Source organism: Ammospiza caudacuta, chromosome 1, assembly GCF_027887145.1.
Source record: "Ammospiza caudacuta isolate bAmmCau1 chromosome 1, bAmmCau1.pri, whole genome shotgun sequence".
Taxonomy (NCBI): Eukaryota; Metazoa; Chordata; class Aves; order Passeriformes; family Passerellidae; genus Ammospiza; species Ammospiza caudacuta.
The window spans coordinates 44,645,937-44,664,859 of record NC_080593.1 but is presented as its reverse complement, the minus strand read 5'-3'; the positions used below and the strand labels follow the sequence as shown (position 1 = coordinate 44,664,859).

The 18,923-nt window shown below is 43.6% G+C and overlaps 1 protein-coding gene across 1 annotated transcript in view; it reads right to left on the bottom strand.

The window, feature by feature from the left end:
• BFSP2 (beaded filament structural protein 2) overlaps nt 1-18,551 on the bottom strand; it is a 28,359-nt gene extending 9,808 nt beyond the window's left edge. Inside the window, exons 1-4 of the mRNA XM_058801264.1 lie at nt 17,898-18,551; nt 10,594-10,676; nt 8,580-8,736; nt 4,903-5,064 (exon numbers count right to left, since the gene is read on the bottom strand). Of these exons, the coding sequence (XP_058657247.1) occupies nt 4,903-5,064; nt 8,580-8,736; nt 10,594-10,676; nt 17,898-18,551 (1,056 nt within the window). The remainder of the gene's footprint in view (nt 1-4,902; nt 5,065-8,579; nt 8,737-10,593; nt 10,677-17,897) is intronic.
• Nucleotides 18,552-18,923: the final 372 nt, after the last annotated feature.

The following is an 18,923-nucleotide window of genomic DNA, read 5'->3' as shown; positions in this document are numbered from 1 at the left end:
TATCATATTTTCTAGGCATTTACTGTAAAATGGCTTATGCATGCAAGCATATTTATGTTATCCGTGTCAACAACAGCTGTTCAGAATTCATATTTGTATGTTTAAAATTATCTCTAAAGATAAAACATGGCTGTAAGTGCTCATTTTATAGCCATACTATAATATTTCTTAAAAAGTTTTGTGTCTTCAGAACTACTCCACCTTAATTTTGCACATAAGATTCTATGAGTCAGACAGCAAGTCATATCACAGGGGTCAAAAAAAATTCTTGTTAATTAAGTCCTAACTTAATTGTGCTATTTCCTGCTCTTATGGCTTGGGGGGTTTTATACGTGTTTAGTTCAGGTTCCTTGAAAATAGGTGAAGGAAAAAGTACCTTAGTAAAAATAGAATTTCTATACTTTTTAATAAGGGCTGAGATCAAGGTTTTTCAGCCCGGAGCTCTGGGCTCTCTAGAAAATACAGTTCTTCAGTCAAAACCTACATTTCTTGTGGTTGATGCTAAAATTAAACTATGCAAAATACTTCCATCCCACTCTGAAACTTCATCTCGACCCTGCTCTGGTTTTCTTTTATTTTAAAAGTAAGATTGAATTTTAAAAAAATCTAGGACCATGCACCAAAAATAGGGATTATTTTGAATTACCATGTGAAGCCCACACCTTGCACATTGTGAATGAAATAGCCTCAGTGGGAAAAGGTCATTTAAATACCAGTTAAATCTCAAACATAAATTTAGATTTAAGAACCTGTGTTGCAGAGGGCTGAATTTTAATCCAAGCACCAAACCTGTCTTTTCCAGCAAATTGCACAGATCCTGTGTTTTCTGGAAATGCTTTTTGGGGGCTTGTGCTTCACAGGGACATAATTCTACCTGACTACTCCTGGTGAACCAGTGATCAAGGACCTGCCACTCTTCAGTAAATTGTGTCTGCTAAATTGTGTTGAGAGAGCAGTCTGCACCTTCTTGGGCTACAAGGACTGCAAATGTCTCATTTTAAAGAATTACACAAGGAAGGGAAGGTGCCTTTCCATCTATATTTATAGCCTACACCCATTACCTGAATCCTGGCTTTGACATTTACCCTGCTGGTGGCCCAAATGCTACCTGTAAATCCAGCTTGCCCTCACCACAGGTGGCATTGAAACCCTTCCAGGAGCTCCTCTAAGCTGTGGAGTGACCATAGTGGTGTGAACAGGAGAACAGGCAGATGGAGTAGATGGAGATGGCTACATCGGGTCCTGAGCACTCAGGAGGACACAGCAAGTGAGCACACACCGAATGTGCGCTAAAGCTCTTGGGGCACACAAGGTTTCCCCAGCCTCCTTACAGGTAACCAGCCCCAGGTGTCCAGGTGCTGCTGGGCATGACACTTGGCCTCAGCTTTGGGGCTCCTTCTGTGCAGAAGTGCAGAAGTAGTTTGTGTCCTCTTCACTAGGCTATTCATGCTTTCTGGGGACTTTTCCTATTCCTGAGATGCTCTATAAGGGAAAGGCTATATATGTGGTGAGCACAAACAGCTGGACTAATGGAGGGAGAGGATGAAATCATATTCCTAACTCTTTATCATGTTGGTGCTTGAGTTTCCTAGGAATCTGTGCATTTCAAACCTCTGTACAGTCCTGGCCCAAGCATTGTGCATGAGCGCAGGATCCCTCATTAGTCTGTTTTTCATGGAATCCAGATAATGAAAGAATGGTTAGGAATGGAACAACAACACCCAGAGTTGACCAGTGTGGTATCTAAAGAAACAAAGTTACTTTGAAAAGCTTTTGGGTGTTCTGGGAAAGTTTTAGCAAAGTAGCAAAAAAGGGAGAAACAACTGGAGTGATTCACAAGATTTTTCAGAACCTTTTTTGAAGACAACAGAGAAAGCTGTGTATCTGTGTGCTCAGGGCAGAACATTTCCATGGATCAACAGCTGCTCTAGAGACAGAACATGAAGAGGAAAATGAAGGTCTAATTCCATTAAGACAGAAGCTTAACAGCTTGATGCCTCAAGGTGTACTGTGTTGGGAATGAAGCAGGAATTAGAAGGATTTATGGATCACAGAAAACCATACAGATTAGCAATGAGCAGGAATGGATGTTTGGAATCAAACTACATGAATGAACAGCACATCAGTAAGTAAAGTATCTTTCCAGGGAAAAAATATTAAATAGCATGCATGTCTTGCAAGGGTTTGAATCACTTGTGTCAATTCAGGAAAGGATTTTGACCACTACAGACAAAAAAGTGCACAGGTGAAACCAATGGACTTAAGTTTTGGGGTTACTCATCTAAAAAAGGCTCATGTGAAACCCTGTGAGGTATGAATTTAAATTGATGTGTTTTGGTGCCCAAATATCCTTGAAAATTTGAGCCAACAGTGCAAATCTAGGCACAAGACAAAGCAAATGAGGCAAGGTGATTACTCAGAAAATAACAAAAATACAAAAATACTGCCTTCATGTCTAACTCAGTGCTAAGACATCATTTGAAACACCTTGGTCTGAGCTGGTCACAGGTACACCAGAGAGTAGGTGCAGAAATAGGAAATTAAAATATTAGAGGCCAAGGAAAACTTCACAGAGAGACACTGAAAAAACTGGTAATGAAGAGCCAAGGAGTGCAGGGAACTGCTCTCCCTCCTGTGCTGTCACAAAAGAGCAAGAGCAAGTTTTTCACTGTGTGGATAACCAAATTATACATCTTAACCACAAAAGATGATTTAAAACCACAAGCTTAGTTGGTAAAAGCTAAACTCTTGTAATCTGTGTCTACAGTAGTAATCTGAATTGATCTGTGTCTGTACAAGATAAAGGACACAAAACTGGATCACCTGGCTTTAATTTCTGGGGGAAAAAAAAGCCCCTAGAATGTCTTACCAGAATCTGTGCAGATCCAGAACTGATCTTTCCAGAAATCTGTGATATTCTGTTTCTTTGTTCCATTAAAAAAACCAAACCAAAACAGGAGCAACTGAAACTAGCAAGAGCTTAGGCTCAGATGGCTGAGTAGGGGTGGGTTGGGTATCAAAGACATGATAGAACAGTGTACTAGGAGCTGTCAATTTTCTCACCAAATGACATCTCTGAAGCTAAAGGACCAGATATCAAAGGTATGAAAGAAATAGGAAGAAGAAGTTGTAAGGGTGTTTTTGCACAGGAGGACAAGGAGGAGGAAGAAGCAGGACAGGCAAGCGGGAGCACTGAAGAATTTGGTGCCATCAGAGTGATGCTCATTTTGCAGTGGGTCAGGAACAGATTTTTCTGGGGAAAGCTCAAGAGGCCACTGAGGATGCCCTGGCTTTTCAGAGCTCATGTGCTTTGTATGGAGGCACTCTCCAGGCTCATGCATTCTATCACTGTGTCACTCATTTCCTTTGGACTTTATGAGCTGAAAATCAGGCCCCACGGACTAACTTTATGAAAACTTTGCTTAATAAGTCTGGCATTCTCATAAACTTGATGGGACCTCTGGGATAAGCCCCTCTGCTTGACTTCTTGTACATTTCCTAGCAATTTTGGTATCACTGTTGTCACATGATTTTTCTTCTTTATTTTGAAAATTAACTCAGAGCTTGCACATATGTTTGCAAACATATTTCTTGGTTTTGTTGTTTTTTCTCACTGTTTGCCTTCAATACCCCCTACACCTCTCATGGCAGCTCTTTACCTTGAAACAGGGGGGCATATGTTTATATGGTTTTGCTAAGTATTTCAACAGCACTGCTGCAGTTATGATTTCACAGAATTACAGAATATGCTGAGTTGGAAGGAACCCACAAGGATCATCGAGTCCAACTCCTGGCTCTACACAGGACCATCCCCAAGAGTCACACCTTGTGCTTAAGAGCATTGTCCAAACACTTCTTGAGCTCTGCCAGGTTGGTGCTGTGACCACTTCCTTGGGGAACATGTTCAGTGCCCAGACACCCTCTGGGTGAGGAACCTTTTTCTAACATCCAATCTGAACCTCCCTGACACAACTTCAGGCCATTCCCTCGGGCCCTGTCACTGATAAATAGAAGAAGAGATCAGTGCCTGCCTCTCCTTTTCCCCTCACAAGGAAGGTGCAGACTGCAATGAGGTCTCCCCTCAGTCTCCTCCTCTCCAGACTGAACAAACACAGTGACCTCAGCCCCTCCTCACCAGGGTTCCCCTCAGGGCCCTTCACCATTCTAATTGCTCTCCTGATTTACCCTGTCATGCTCTGCTGTAAGAGCAAGCTCAGAACGAGATGGCTTCTAACACACAGGATCATCCACTGATCTTAATGCTTCATCTGTACAAAAATACTTACTTTGGAAAATAAGAGATCCTTCATGACAGAGAAAAAGCTGTATTAAAATGCTGAGTCTGTCTCAGACTCAGACAGCCTCAGGAGAGAAAAACCCCTATTTAAAGGGAATGGCTATTATAATCACTTTTCATTTCTAAGCTACTATCTAAACTTTTCCTCTGCTGCCAGAGGAAAAAATATCAGGGAGAGACCAAGGAGTCTGTAGTGTAGAGGGCAATGTGTTTTGCCCTTCTTATTTATAGACCCCTGTAAATTATTAAGTGGAGGAACAGCCCAAGTAAGAAGGGTAATAACAGTGGCTTATCCTATACAGAAGGTATCAACTGATTAAGTTTGTTTTCCTTAGCCAACACTTCAGAGCCCATGAAAGGCTCCCACAGATACTGTGGTATGAGCAGGGCCATTTCCACCAGTGCTTAACTCTGTGCATCCCAAGAAGGCCTTTATAAGTGCATTCTCCTTTGGATTGGACCAAAATATTTTAGATTTTTAACATCTTTTCTGTTTCAAAAAACCCCCAAAAAGCACGCAACCCTCAAAGATATTGCAGAATATTAGAGAGATTTTGTGTTTGCTTGATATCCTGTGATGTTGGAGTGGGTTACAGAGTGCTGACCTTGGTACGGAGCAGGGCACCTGCCTCAGCACGATTCTTTTCAATGTCTCTCTCCCAGTGGATTCTGATTTTTTCCAGAATGTCATCCAGGCCACTTCCCAGGGGAACATCAAGTTCTTCCAGCTGAGATCCAGCAAGCTGCTTGTATAATACCTTCACATCCTTGAACAAAAATAACAAACATAAAGAAAGTGAACTGGACAGTTGAATGGTATCTTCAGAGAAGCTCAAGGAAGAGCTCTTTTGGTGCCACAAACAGAGAGAGTAATTAAATTTGGCCCCAAAAGCTATCTCTGCATTAATGATTTGGTGCACTAAAGGGTTTCTTTTTCAGATGTGGATTTCCCTTGCTTCTGCATGGGGTGTCTTCCTGCAGATCTGGGGTGCAGGAAGAGTTTTCCCCTTGGTGGAAGGAGGCTGAAGCCCTGCACCAAGGCAATGCCTGGAGCGGCCTCTCAATGGTGGCAAGTTTCTCCAGCAGCCAGTTCTTGAGATGTGCACACTGCACAGCTGGGACCCGAAATCACTACAAACATTGCCAGTCAAGCTGCAGTGTGGACTTTGGGCCAAGGAACTAACAGCTTACAGGACATCAGAAACTCTTCACTTGCTGCTGCACGATGCAGGAGCCTTCCAGCATCTACTGGAAGACACAAGATGTGCAAAGCAGCGGGAGCTCTACAGCCTCACAGCTTGTGTGAGACAAGTGTGCATTTTATGCATGTGCATGTTAGATGAAGAAGAGCGTTATCCTCTGTGGCAGGATAACGCCTTTAAATTTCCTTCTTTAAGTTTAAGTGCTCCAAAAACATGTAAGCAGTAGAGAATTAGCAGGTTTAGAATTGAACACTTAAAGGTAGCACATCAGTTGTACATTGTATTCAGGAATGCAAGAATTAATGAGATTTTCACATGTATCTTAACTGTCTGGCACTGCAATCCTTTTAGATCAGCCTGTTTATCTGTGTTATTGGCACAAAAAAAAAAAAGGCAGTGTGAAAGCATCTGGGAATTGTATTTGTAAGCAATGGCCCCTGATAGTGACAATACTGGAAAAAATGGATGGGAATTGTGCGAATTATGAACCTGCAAGAATGCAAACCTCAAAATGTGCCCACTCCAAGTTCACAAACCCTTCAAAAGGACTTGGCATGAATTTGCTAGTGGGTTGGATTAGTTCAGGAAAGTCCTTGGGACTTTATTTTGCCAGAGCTCAGCAATGGTTGCTTCTAGCCTTTATTCTGTGACTTTTCTTAGGCAGCTTTCCCTGGTCCTGCTGCCATGGGAAAACCAGGCCTGTGCTGAAGTGGTTCTGCAAATGCTCAGGTAGTCCCAAAAGATAAAGAAAAAATCATCTTTCCACACTGAAAGGGCTCCTTGTTGGCTACATGAGGATCAAGATGGATCAAGATGGTGTTCTCATTATGCATAGCTACAGACAACAGCATCAGCACCAGCTTTTCTGGTTTCACAACAGTCATTGCATTACTTGGAGCTTTAAAGAGGATCTTGTTTATTTCAATCATTTTTCTCTTTACCCTCTTATCTAAAACAACTTCAATTTTCTCCTGCCATGCACTGCTGATGAAGCCACTGGTTATTTTCTGCAAAATGCCAGCCCTGGAATTTGACTGATGCAAGTAGGGAGCTCGTGATGCAACCTCATCTTGGCAAGCCAGTGTTGCTGAAATCTTGTGGTTGGAGGAACAACTGGTAAGAAATGTAAGGTAGGATAGTACCTTGCTTTCATGAGCCATCACAGTTCAAGCTCTATCTTACTTTTGAGGCACCAGCACAGCTGCTTGCTTTCCCTTATAAGGGATTAGTAACAGCTCCATATTCAAGTCCCCATGAATAAAGATGCTGACTTGTGTTCAATCCTGAAATCCCTGCTGAAGGAAGTAAACCACCTTCATGCAAATAGTGTTGGTGACTGCAGTGACTAGGTGGGAAAGTATTGCAAAATTGGGCAGTATGGGCTTCTCTTCTGGCTGCCTGCCTGTGGTGGTGCATCCTCTCCACCCACTGGGGCCTCTCTGTGGGTTCAGGAATTCTTTATAGACCTCACCCTTAATCAGTCAATGGCTCCTGGGCAATTAAGTTTCTCTTGTGTTTATCAGAAACACTGTCTGTTCCTAGGAGCTTCTGGTGCCCAACAAAGGAAGGGGAAGAGATAGTCAGCTATCTTAGCATAAACTTGGAATATTAGTCGCCCAAATCATAGCTCAAGTAGAACAATATTTTTTGTTACCAGACTTCTGAGGAAAACTCAGTAATTACCATCTTGGATTACAGCCAGGATGGAGATTGACAGGTGACTGAAGCCAATCATCTTGGGACTCTATAAACAGCAGTCCTGAGTGAGGCCCTTTGAGATCTCCAGGACTGCAGTGGGCTGTGAGCAGCAATCTCCCTCCGACTGGGGCACCTCTCTGAGCTAACAAGCTCTCAAGTTTGCAATACTCAATACTTGTTGCCAAATGCTGATTGGTGGTAGGACCTGGGATATTCTGACTACTCCTCAAGGCTCAGCTCTCACCTGTTGAGGTGCAGAAGCACCTGACTTGATGCTTCTGAGATGCAGAAGTATCTGACTTGAGTATTGCACTGAACTTGAGGGAAATTTTTAATAGGTACTTTTGTACCAACTTCTTCATATCTGTTTGTGTGTGTGAATTCGTTTAAATACCCTATAGCAAATATAGTATGAATACTGCCATCCCAGATCTACAGTTAAGTTAGTGCTGTGCTTACAGGAAACCCTATTGGATAATTTTGTAAATGTTAAATTAGTCAGTGATCAGGTGCTGACAAATCCTATAGCTATAAACCATTGACCAAGTCTGAGGTCAAGTTTGGGCTCAGCTGCACCTAATTTCCATCAGAGGTTTAGAAAGCAAGGGGGTCTGCTCTGAACCTCATGACTCAATGGGAAGGCCTCCCCTAACCCTTTTGAACCTTTATCCTTTAGCACCTTTACCCTCTGTCTCCCTGATTTCCATGTAAACTGTTCTAGATTGATTCTAATCCAATTTTACTTTGTGAGCTTCATTATATAGTAAGTAATAAAAGGAACCTTGCCATCAAAGTTAAATTGCACTTTCACATCTCATATTAAACCTGCTTTTGCTAACACCTTTGGTGATGATTCTTTAGAGCCACTCCTTCATGCTACTGTCCCTGTGACTTGCTTCAGTGTTGTGCTTCTCAAGAGAGACTCAGTTTTGGGAACCGAGCCCCTTGCTAAGTCAGGCAAGGTGTTTTCATAAAAACCTGGTTAATGCTCAGCATCAGTGCAGCAAGACCAGAGCTGGTGGCCTGCACATGCACTTTCTCCTTCCATCAGATCTCACTGCTGAGATGTCCACATGCATGACTGTGCAGCCCCTTGACCATCATGGGGTGACTGACAAGAAATGAAGGGACAGCTTCTCTTCCGTTTCTCATCAAACAAGAAAGGGTTAACACCTACATGTGAGTCATTTGATAATGCCTCAGGGGTTAGTCCTCTGAGTTAAAAGAGAAGGAAGAAATAGGAGTAGGTTTCAGGAAAATCCCCCCCCCCTGCCCAGACAGGGCAGGTGGAGTTTTTAATGTTTGCTTTGCACTAGATGTGTGATACCAACCAGAAGAAACAGGCACACATTGCCTTTGCAGTATCCCGAGTCTGCACTTACTTCTTCATGATTCTTTGACAGCATAGCTAGTTCTTCCTTCATGCTTTCTATCTGACTCTCCAGATCCATTTTAGTTAAATTAGCATCATCAATCACTTTATATAGGGAATTAATTTCATCTTCCACTGCCTTTCTGAATGGCTGCTCATTTTCATACCTGCAGAGAAAAAAAAAAAAAAAAGCCAAACTTCAACACAGCACAACTCAGCAAGTAAAACCTGTCTTTTTTTCCTGAATTATAGTATTTCTGCTAATTAGCAAATGTGTCCCAGACAGAAGCATAGAATACAGAGACAGTATACTTTGCTCTCACCTTATCTCTTTGTACTTGAAGTTAACTGCCTGAAGTGCCCTGTCATTAATTCAGAGTGTAAGAAAACAGGTCAAGTTAGCAGTATGTGCTAAGGTGGTTATCAGCCTGATAGGATTCCAGAAAAAGCATGGAGAGGGTCATGGTTTCTTGCTAGATCTGATATTTATCTACAGTATCACCATGGGTGGCTTTTTCTCAGTTGTCTTGGCTGTAAAATGAGAACAACAACTCACTTGTCTACATAAAAACCTTTTAGAGCAATGGTTAAAGAAAGAGCATTACTTTTACTAATAGACATGCTGATGGAAGTCTGGCCTATGTTCCAGAGTCCTGACCCATCCCTTAGACCAAATCCCAGTAGCATCAAAATAAAGAGGAAATTTCTGTGGTTGGTTTGTCAGCTGGAATTGCTGTTGGAACAAAGAGCTCATTTCCAAACCATGGCTGTAATGGTAGGGAAATTTTGGCAAGCACTTTCCATTCCAGAGCACTGCTTGCTGCATTGCTCTTCTTTGTAACTTTTTGGTTTAGGCTTTCCATTGAAAATGTGGATTGCATTGTGAGTCTCCTTGGGTGGGAGACGTTTGTGCCAAACCTGTCCGACCTGGGGACCTGGAGGGAACAGCAGGTTAGTTGGGAACCTGCTTCATGAACACTTTGCTCCTTGATAACCACCTTCACTGCTGGGAGTTTAAAGCCTGGGAGAGTGGCAGCTGATCTCAGGTTTCACTATGCAGTAGATTGATTCAACAATGTTTTTGTTATGTAGACTGCTTGTCCAAGTCAGCTGACACTTCTAAAAAGTATTTTTTTAAAACTACATAAAATATGAATGTAACTTGCTGGATGTAAGGACAAATGAGTATCTCAGAGTTGTACCTTTCTGAAATAAAAGGCAAACTTAAAAATGATTAACACATTCTAGTTTTATGATTAAATAAAATAATGCCAGAGAGAGAGAAAAAGAAGTTTAAGGGATGATAAAAACCGTAGAAGATAAAAATCAATTAGTTTGATGTATGTTTTTTGTGTAAGAGCTTGCAAAAAGCTATTTGTAAATGAATGAGACCATAATGAGTAAAAAAAGCTAGAAGGATCACATCTCCTGAGTAAAATCTAGAGGTTCATGCACTCATATACATGACTATCAGGCTTTTCCAACTGAAAGACAATAAAAAAGTAGTTTGCCAGTGTTTAAAATCTTCTTTTATTTCTTATTTTTCTCAGTAAAGTAAATTCAGCACAGGCCATTTCTGTTTTCTTGTCTAGCATTTCCACCCATGTCTGTAGTGGTGCAGTTTTCACTTTGTGGCTGTAGCAAAATTATTGTTACTTCCAAAACCACTTGGTTTTGGCACTGAAGTGCTAAAAATTACAACTAAAAAGCGCATGGAATTTCGCCTTTATAAAATGCCAACCCAATTTTGAATGAACACTGGCCTCTCAGTGAAAAACCAATGTCTGTGTTAAGACTAGCTTAGGTCATTTTGCTTGTTCTTGTGCACATTTTTGTTACTACAAATCTTCAAAATCTTCTAAAATAATGTTAGCACCATCATTATTTTTCTCCCCAATCAGAATGTTGAATATAAATATGCAACTTAAAAAAATCTACTCACTATCATTACACCCTTACAAATAAAGTGTTCACAAAGGCAAATTTTAAAGAAAGTGGCCATCTGGGTGCCACCACAGGACTACCTGTCTTTAAAATCTTCAGCACAGGCTTGAATATTCTCAGTGTGCAGCATGAGACGAGCATTTTCAAGGACTGCTTCACCCACCTAGAAGAAAGATACAACAGAGCTCAAGCAGTGAACAGCTTCAGCACATGTATCTTAAGCAGATGTACAGCTTTGATTCTGAAAATAATCCTTCATCCTAGGGCTGTTCAAGTGACTCATTCCAGATAACTTAAACAAATTATTTTTGTACATATAAGTTCACAAATTCTCAGCAAATAGACAGTAATTTGTCATCACACTGCTTATTCCTCCTAAACCCTCATCTTCTTGTAGCAACACATTTATTCTGATCACCAGCTCTTTGCAAGGGGCAAAATTCATTGCTGTGCTCAAGGTACTTTCATCATTTAAGTCCCACTTATACTTTCTAGATACAATTTAAGCAGCACTTATGCAGTTCCTATTCTACTTCCCATATTAGCAGTCCTCTTCAGGGTCGTCCTCCTCAGGGAGCCACGGAATGCGTGCTGCTCGTGCCGCCTGCGAGCCCTCCTCAGCTCCCAGAGCGTCGCTTTCCTTCTCCTAGGGGATCCTCTAGGCTCTTGCGATAGATATGAGACCTGAGAAGCCTTCAGAGATTATTACACTGATTGGAAAGATCGTGCAAAGCAGACTGTGGCATCATTGCAATGGCTCTGGGGTGTATCTATAAACGTCCAAGAGGTACTTGAGGGGTAAACCTGAAAGGCTTGTGACTTGGCAGCTTGTTGTGATTCAAGAAGGTCATATGAAATGATAAATAGGAAAAAAAAGATCACAGCCTGCCCTGGAGTCACATGTGCATTGAGCTATGGCCATGCAGAATTCAGTACCAGGCTTAGAGTGATCACCTCTGCAAGTGTCTGGGAGCTCCAGTCACCCCATGATCCATGCTGTCACTCTGGAAAAGCTGCACTGAACATTTCTTTGGTCTTTCTCAGGAGATGCCCATGAAGATTTGCAGTTAAAACTAAATCACCTCATGAATAAGATCAGATTTTTAGGCTGGCCAGGAGAGTTCTTCAAGCAGAAAAATCTTTCCTTAGATAATTAAGTCTGTAACTAAGATTGCAAATCACCCAAAGCATTCTGCTCCTCCAAGGTGAAACGCACCATGCAATGTGGAAACCTCAAGGATGCATCCAGAAAAGTGGATATGCAAGGCTGAAGCATTTCTAGGTGGTAATTAACATTTACCCTCATGGAGAGTGGCTTACTGCTCCACATGTCTTACAAATGTTTGGACCAACAAATATGTAATACCTGAAAGCATCTGATAAGGAGAAATGTGGAGAAACAGCCTGCTCTTCACTACCTATTATGTCCATAATGGATCAGGAAGTTAAAAGCACTCTACATCTTTTCAATCTGATGAGGAACAAGAGTTTAAAAAGTGGTTTTCTTCATTCTTCCCTATTTTTAGGGAAAAACAGGGAAGGTGGTTGGGGTTGGAGCTTGTTTCACACCATTGCAAGGGGAACCTATTTTTCTTCAATAACTGTGGGATTTCTTGGCCTATTCCAAACAATATGATAGAGGGATAGGCCATCTCAGAGACATCCAGTTCCAACTCATTTCATGAAAATAGCATCTGGACGGAGGAGAGAGGTTCTGTAAATACTGCTGCTCGGAGTGGGGGAAGCCCCACTTTGGGCATGGGAAAGTTGGGGAGTGCAGCAAAAGCACAGGACTCAGAGATGTCATGAAAGCCCCAGGTGCAGGCAAAGAGATGGTCCCTCACCACACACCAGCCAGCGCTGTTGTGTAGCACACAAGTACAGAAGAGTTCTCTGTGCTCGTTTGCACTCAGAACTGGCTGCTCTTCATTGTCCAGCCCCTCATTTCCTTCTCCCTGATCTTTTTGCAGCCCCATTTTATCAGCACTGTCCTAACTCCCCAAACCCTGGGCTGTCCATCTGTGGCATTTCAGAGCAGCTGAACAGAGCTGGGGCTCTGGGGACATGCTGCTCTTCTGTCCTCAGGTTCCCTTACACCAGGACACCTGAGTTTCTCCTGAAGGATGGAAAATTGGCATTTAGTCAGCACAGAAGTAGAGGGACCTCTTTGACACAAGCTCTGAAATCTTAGGTGCCTCTGATTTGCATGAGCTGTGAAAGCCCTTTCCTAGCTCCAGAAGAAATCTAAGTCTTCCATCAGGGGCTTTTTTGTATGATTTAATTCTCCTATTAATCAACAGCTGGATGCAAACACACAGCATTAGTGAGACAGATTTGTAGCCACTTTGCTGACATGTATACTAAACCACATGATGCAGCAGTTTAGGAAACACCCTTCTTTGTGTCCATTGGGAATGAGAGGCCTTGCAATGCAGCAAGCACTTAGACATTGCCTCCTCTGCTTGTAAAGCAGAAGGCAGTGCTGTCCTGCCTCACAGAGCTTCTGGGAGGCTTAAATCACTGATGCACATTCAAACAGCCAAAATGGGAAGAGTTAAAAAAAAAGCAAATATTATTACTAACAATAGCTCCTTTCAGTCACACATTGTCTTTCAACACTCAGTTCTGTGATACACATACACCTTTTGATCACGATTTTTTTCCAGCTCTTGAATTAACAGTGAATATTCATGGTAATAAACATCTTAACAACAAAGCAGCAAGGATTTTCTTTGATTTCATTGTGATTTTATGGACGTGAAAATGCAATATTAATTTTTTGGAAGAAAAGTCACATAAAAATCTGTGCTGACATGCTGGCCCATTTCCTGTGTTAAAACTGACCTCAAGGATAAAACAGCTGCTTCAAGGGAGTGGGCAGATGCCAGACTGAAGTCATACAGACCCAGGGAGAATTTACTCCTTATGCCTGGTGACTAACAGCTTCTGATTTTTAACAGAGATTTGGTCAAGTTTGGCATGGTAAGATTTTACTATACCCTTCAAATTTTTAGCTGTGCTTTATCTGTAGATTTGTATACTTTTGCTGTTCTTACAGAATCTAAATCCTTTCTGACTGCTACTAAATTCACGGCCTCAGGTGTGGCCTGTGATAATGAATCTCATGGTTTAATTATTCATGTAATGGAAACTTCTCTGGCTTTTAAGTTCACTTCAGTAAAGCAAACGCCTCCATGGGAAAAGATCGGAAGATGTTGATCCAGTCTTTCCTTCCATGCACACAAGGAAATAGTTGAGACCATTGCCTCCAACACATTTTAATTCACTAAAATGAACTAAAATCAGGCTAAAAGCCTGCAGCCCACTGCCAAGCAATAAACTCTTAATGGTCTTGGTCATGTTTTCCATGTTGAACCCTGAAGGAGGAAACCTCGAAGGCAGCAAGGGCAGCATTTGTTGCATGGCCTCAGGAAAGGTAAAATCTGGAGAGAGGCTCGGATTGATGGCTCCTCTCCTGATTCCTGCTGCATCCAGGGAAATTCAACTTTGTGTATACATCAAATATTTTATAAGTACACAGGACTGCATCAAAGAATGCCTGGTTCTCAAAGCAGGAGATACCTCTTCAAGAAATGATCTGTAAAACTGTAATATTATCCAAGCACAAGGAGAAAACCTCATGGCCCCTCACAGCTGCCTGTGAAGGCAGCCCAAATTTATGCTGCTGGAGGTGGCTGAGAGAACATGACTAAAACTAATTCACTGCCATCCTCTGTAGGGCAGTTGATCAAGCTTTGTGCCATTTTGTGGGAGTTTGTTGTACCCTCAGATGAGTAGCAGAGTGCTATTTCACGCATTTACAGGCACTGATCACGCACTGTGTTGTGCCAGAGTGTGTCACAAGTAACACTCAGAGGCTCTTCTGACCCTGCAGCAAATAAATTAGTGGGTGTGAGTCCAAATGTGACAATTCCTCAGGCTGTTAGACGTGCATATTCTCCAGGCTTAATATTCACACTGATTGAATGCCAATAGAAAGGCCAAATGCAAATAAAAGTAGCTCCAGAAGAAAACTCTGGAGGTCTTTCAAACGCTCCCAACCACACATAGGATGTCATGATCAGTCTTAGCAGAGATAAAATTGGTGCAGAATATTGATTCCTTCTTTTGCTTGTGTGTTTACTCCTGTGATCTGAACTGCACTATGTGTCATCTCATAGACAAAATAAATCACTGTGTCTCCCATGCAGCTGTAATTGAGCAGTCATGGAGACTGAGCTACTCTCTTCTCTCTGTAAACTCACTCAGACTGTTTCAAGCATCCACTTCTGCCAGGTGCTGCCCTGTTCTCTGGGAAGGAATTGCCATTGCAAACAGTCTCCTATTCTGCAGAAGAGACACATTTGATTAGAGAGAGAATTTTCCACAAGAAGACCAAGATGAAGCCCAGAGAAGAAGAGTATGCACAGGGTAAAATTTATATTTCTGTCATGAAATCGTAATTCTGTCATATGAACTCCTCTTGGCAAGGATTTCTCATTTCCCTCTTTTCTTGCAAAAATCCTCTCTCTTTGTCCCAATTAGTGTGTGTCCACCTGCTCTGCCAGAAGCCAGCTGCCCAGGTGGGTAATTAACCCTGTGAGCAGGATAGTGGCTTTCCATCATTCCGCTCCCACCAGCGATCCCCTGCTGCAGCCATAGCTCTGACAATGGCAAGGAAACACGAGTGGTTTTCCCTGAGGGACCCTGTGCTCACACACACCCTCTGAGTCACTCCCTGACTCGTTTTTCCCTCAGCTCTCTGTTTGGGAGATGTGCTGGCACCAAGCTGCTTTTGCTGGCAACGCAACTACGCGAACTCTGGGATGCTGGAGCACATCCCAGGAAGGGCAGGAGGGAAATGGGACTTCAGGCCTGCTGGCGTCTCTCCTGTGCCACTGTAAAGATGGGCCTGTCACATCTGTGATTTTGAGACCAGGAGAGTCCTTTGTGGCCATGTGCTTGTCTTCTCATTAGCAGGGCAAGAGGAAAGGGCTCCTGCTTAGACCCCCTCCCAATTGTGTATTTTCCTTCGCTGTTTTTTGTTCATAAACTGTTCTTATCATGAGTGCTTGGGCTAATCCAGGTGCCTGTCTGAGTGTTTTTTCCCCCAAAACTTTCATAGCTGCTTTATACAAATGACCAAGGAGTTTTACAGCTGCCAGGCATTTCTCCCCACTGAACACATGGGCCTGGCTGGGAATTGAAATGAGTGCTCAGATTTTACAAGAAGCTGAAAATGGGGTATGCCACTTTTAAAGAAATCAAGGTGGATGCAGACATCTGCAGAAAATCTGAATATATTTCCAAAAATTACATTTAGGAATGTATCTGCCAGGTGTCTCTCATTTCTGCTACACCTTGCTCCTGAATGCCTTTTCCTTTTTCTGCTTGGGATGTGCTGTGGCAGGAGGGTTCTGACTTCATGTGGTTTCAGCTGTTTCTGCAGCAACTGATTTTGACATTATTTTAATAAATGTGGTGGTTTTGATGTTGATGGTGGCATAATTTTACCAATTAGCTCCAGGACGAATGAGCTAATTGGTGTTTGGACTGGATAGGGTCCTACTTTCATTTTTGGTTAAATGCTTAAATAAAAAAAGCAAAGAAACCTATTAATCAGAATTGAACATAACAGCTTGGATCACATCCGTGAAAGACAAAACCCACTAAGTGGTGCCTCTTTTATTGATTTAATTGAAGCAATTCAGAAGATTTTATGTGCTCTCTGATGTGTTTTGATAGTTAAATAGATACGGATGATGCTAATCTTTTTCTCTTCTTTTCTATGATAGAAATGTTGTTACTACATAGCTTTATTTTTCTGGTTTTCATACAGGAAGAGCCTGATATTCAGGCTAGATTTCATTATGAGATGCTCTTATTCATTCATAAAAAAGAGGTAGAGGCAAGGATGACTACAAAGGAAGGTTGAAAGAAAAGCAATTTGGATGAAAAATTATCACATTTGCAGGTTCATCTGCACTGCAATGTTAGTGGTTTATATAATGAAAAATCAGGCAGTCCTTCCTAAATGGTCCTTTCCTATGGTCCCACATTTTTGGGCTTAACCATAAATCCTGGTAGGATTTACAGGTGAAGTCTACAACTACGAAATGCGACACTGGTCTGGAGAACACGGGATGGCGGCTGCAAAGGATTAACTCCCTGTCATCCAAGTCCCCATCTTTCCCAGTGAGATAATAGTTTCAAGGAGATGGCTTTTTGTACCTTGGATTCAGAGCACCCCTTTACTTCAGCAGCTGCTCCCTTCAGGAAGCAATGATGTCATTTAGTAATACTTAAAGGTAGCAACTTTAAAAGCTGGTGCTTGGCTGGGTGTTTCTGCTGACACAATCTTTGTACAACAGCTTCTGCCAACATTCAGGGTTCAAACAACGTTTGCAGTGTTCTGGGAGAACACCTGCCCTAAAAATACAAAGCAAAACTGGCCAACCCAAGTTAAAGCACACAATTGTCCCAGGTGACTTAAAGTTGGCTTTCAGCTTTCTGAAGACCCAGTGATGGCATTTTGTGTGCCTGCAGAAGCACTGCTGGGAAAAGGTGTGCAAGATGCAAACTCCAGGTCTGTCTCCTCCCACTAGTTGGGAGCTGGGAATCCAGGCTTGTGTGCTGCACCAAGACCTCAGCAGACAGAGATCTGTGTCTGCTCCAAGCAGGACATCAGCCTGCAGACAAAAGGAACTCCTTCTTGTCCATGAGGTCAATACAGACACTATTTCACACCCCCACAATGAACACCTGTGCCATATGGAGAAGGTGAGAGTAAGGGATGGTGGGGTGACAGCAAAGGAAAGAAAGGGAGTCACTCATTTGTAGCCATGTAATAATTATTTTTAAATTAATAGAGCTTTTGAAAATGTTATTAAGCCAACAAGGGAATAAAGTAAAATCTGAATTGCTGATTAAAAAAAAAAAAAAAAAAACAATCCCACAACGTGCTCGTAATATAATGTTACGAGATAACCTAATTCAGTCCTAGCTGGTTTCTTTCAATAATTTTGATACTCAGTGTAATAACCACAGACTTAAAATAAGGGGGAAAAAAAGGGAAAAACCCCCCACCCGTTCTAATCAACCCAGACTTGGGCGCCTTGGGGTGCATTTCAATCGCTCCCATGCGCACGATGCCTGACGCAATTCTCCCGCTTGATAGGCATAATAATGCTAATTATCATGAAGGTGGATTTTGAACCCTCTGTCTAGGGCTCCTCGCCCTGGAATCAGACGGCATTCATGAGCAGCCTGGCCCCTGCCCGCCCGGAGCTGCCGATGACCCGCGCAGCTCCGTCCGTCCCTCCGTCCCTCCGTCCGTCCGTCCCTCCCTCCCGCCCGCGGGCTGCCGGCGGCGCTCCGGGCTCACCTGGTGGTAAATCGCCTCCCAGTTCTCCCGCAGCGCTCCCCAGCTGCTCACGCTGGCCGCCTTCTTGTCCAGGTACACTCTGATGTGCTCCTCCAGCTCCTGGTTGACCTGCTCGAGCGCTCGCACCTTCTCGATGTACTCCACTAGGCAGCCGTTCAGGCTTTCGTAGGAGAGAGCCCTGCCCTTATCCAGCCCCGGGGCCAGGGGCACGGCGGCGGCGGAGCTGCGGAGGCCCTGCAGGAAGACGCTGCTGATGCCCAGGGCTCTACGGGACACTCGGGTGCCCAGGCTGCTCACGCCGCCGGTGGGGACGGTGCCCACGTACACGCCGGGGGGTCTCGACAGGCTCCCTCCGCCCCCGACGCTGACCCGGCGGCCCGGCGGCCCCGAGCTCTCCGCCGTGGACGCGGAGGGCTGCTGCCCCAGGAAGGACGAGCGGCGCCTCGGCAAGGGCATGGTGCCGCTCCAGCCTGCCGAGCACCGCCGCTCAGCCCGGCCGCCTGGCCCCGCACTGGCGGCAGCGATGTGCCGAGCCCAGCAGGTTGGGCTCGCCTGGGATTTCGGCTTTGTGCGACGGCTTTCTGGAAGGGGCGCTTTGTGCCGCCTGGGAGCGCCCGTCGCATTGTCCGGCGGCTGCAGGGTCAGCAGTCCCATTTCAGGGGAAATCTCCCTGCTGCTGCTGCTGCAAATGTGGCAGATGAAAAGCACAATGGTGTTTACGGGCACAGCGAGACGGGGATTCAGTACAATGTACGCGTTAAAATACCAGCAGTGTTTTCTACGCTGACACCCGGATGATTTCCTACCCTTACAGCCACAGGTATCCGTTATATACTACAAATGCATCTGCTTCTCACACCAGTGCTTGCTCCAGACATAGTCTACAAGACATTTCCTAACTTAGCAAAACCCAGACCTCCGTGGAGTCACCTGAGCCACGGCTGAGCAGCGCCGAGCCAGCCTTTTGCCACTGCAGAGCATCGAATGCTCCCTTGTGTCTGCTGCAGCTTCTGGGTTTCTCTGCAA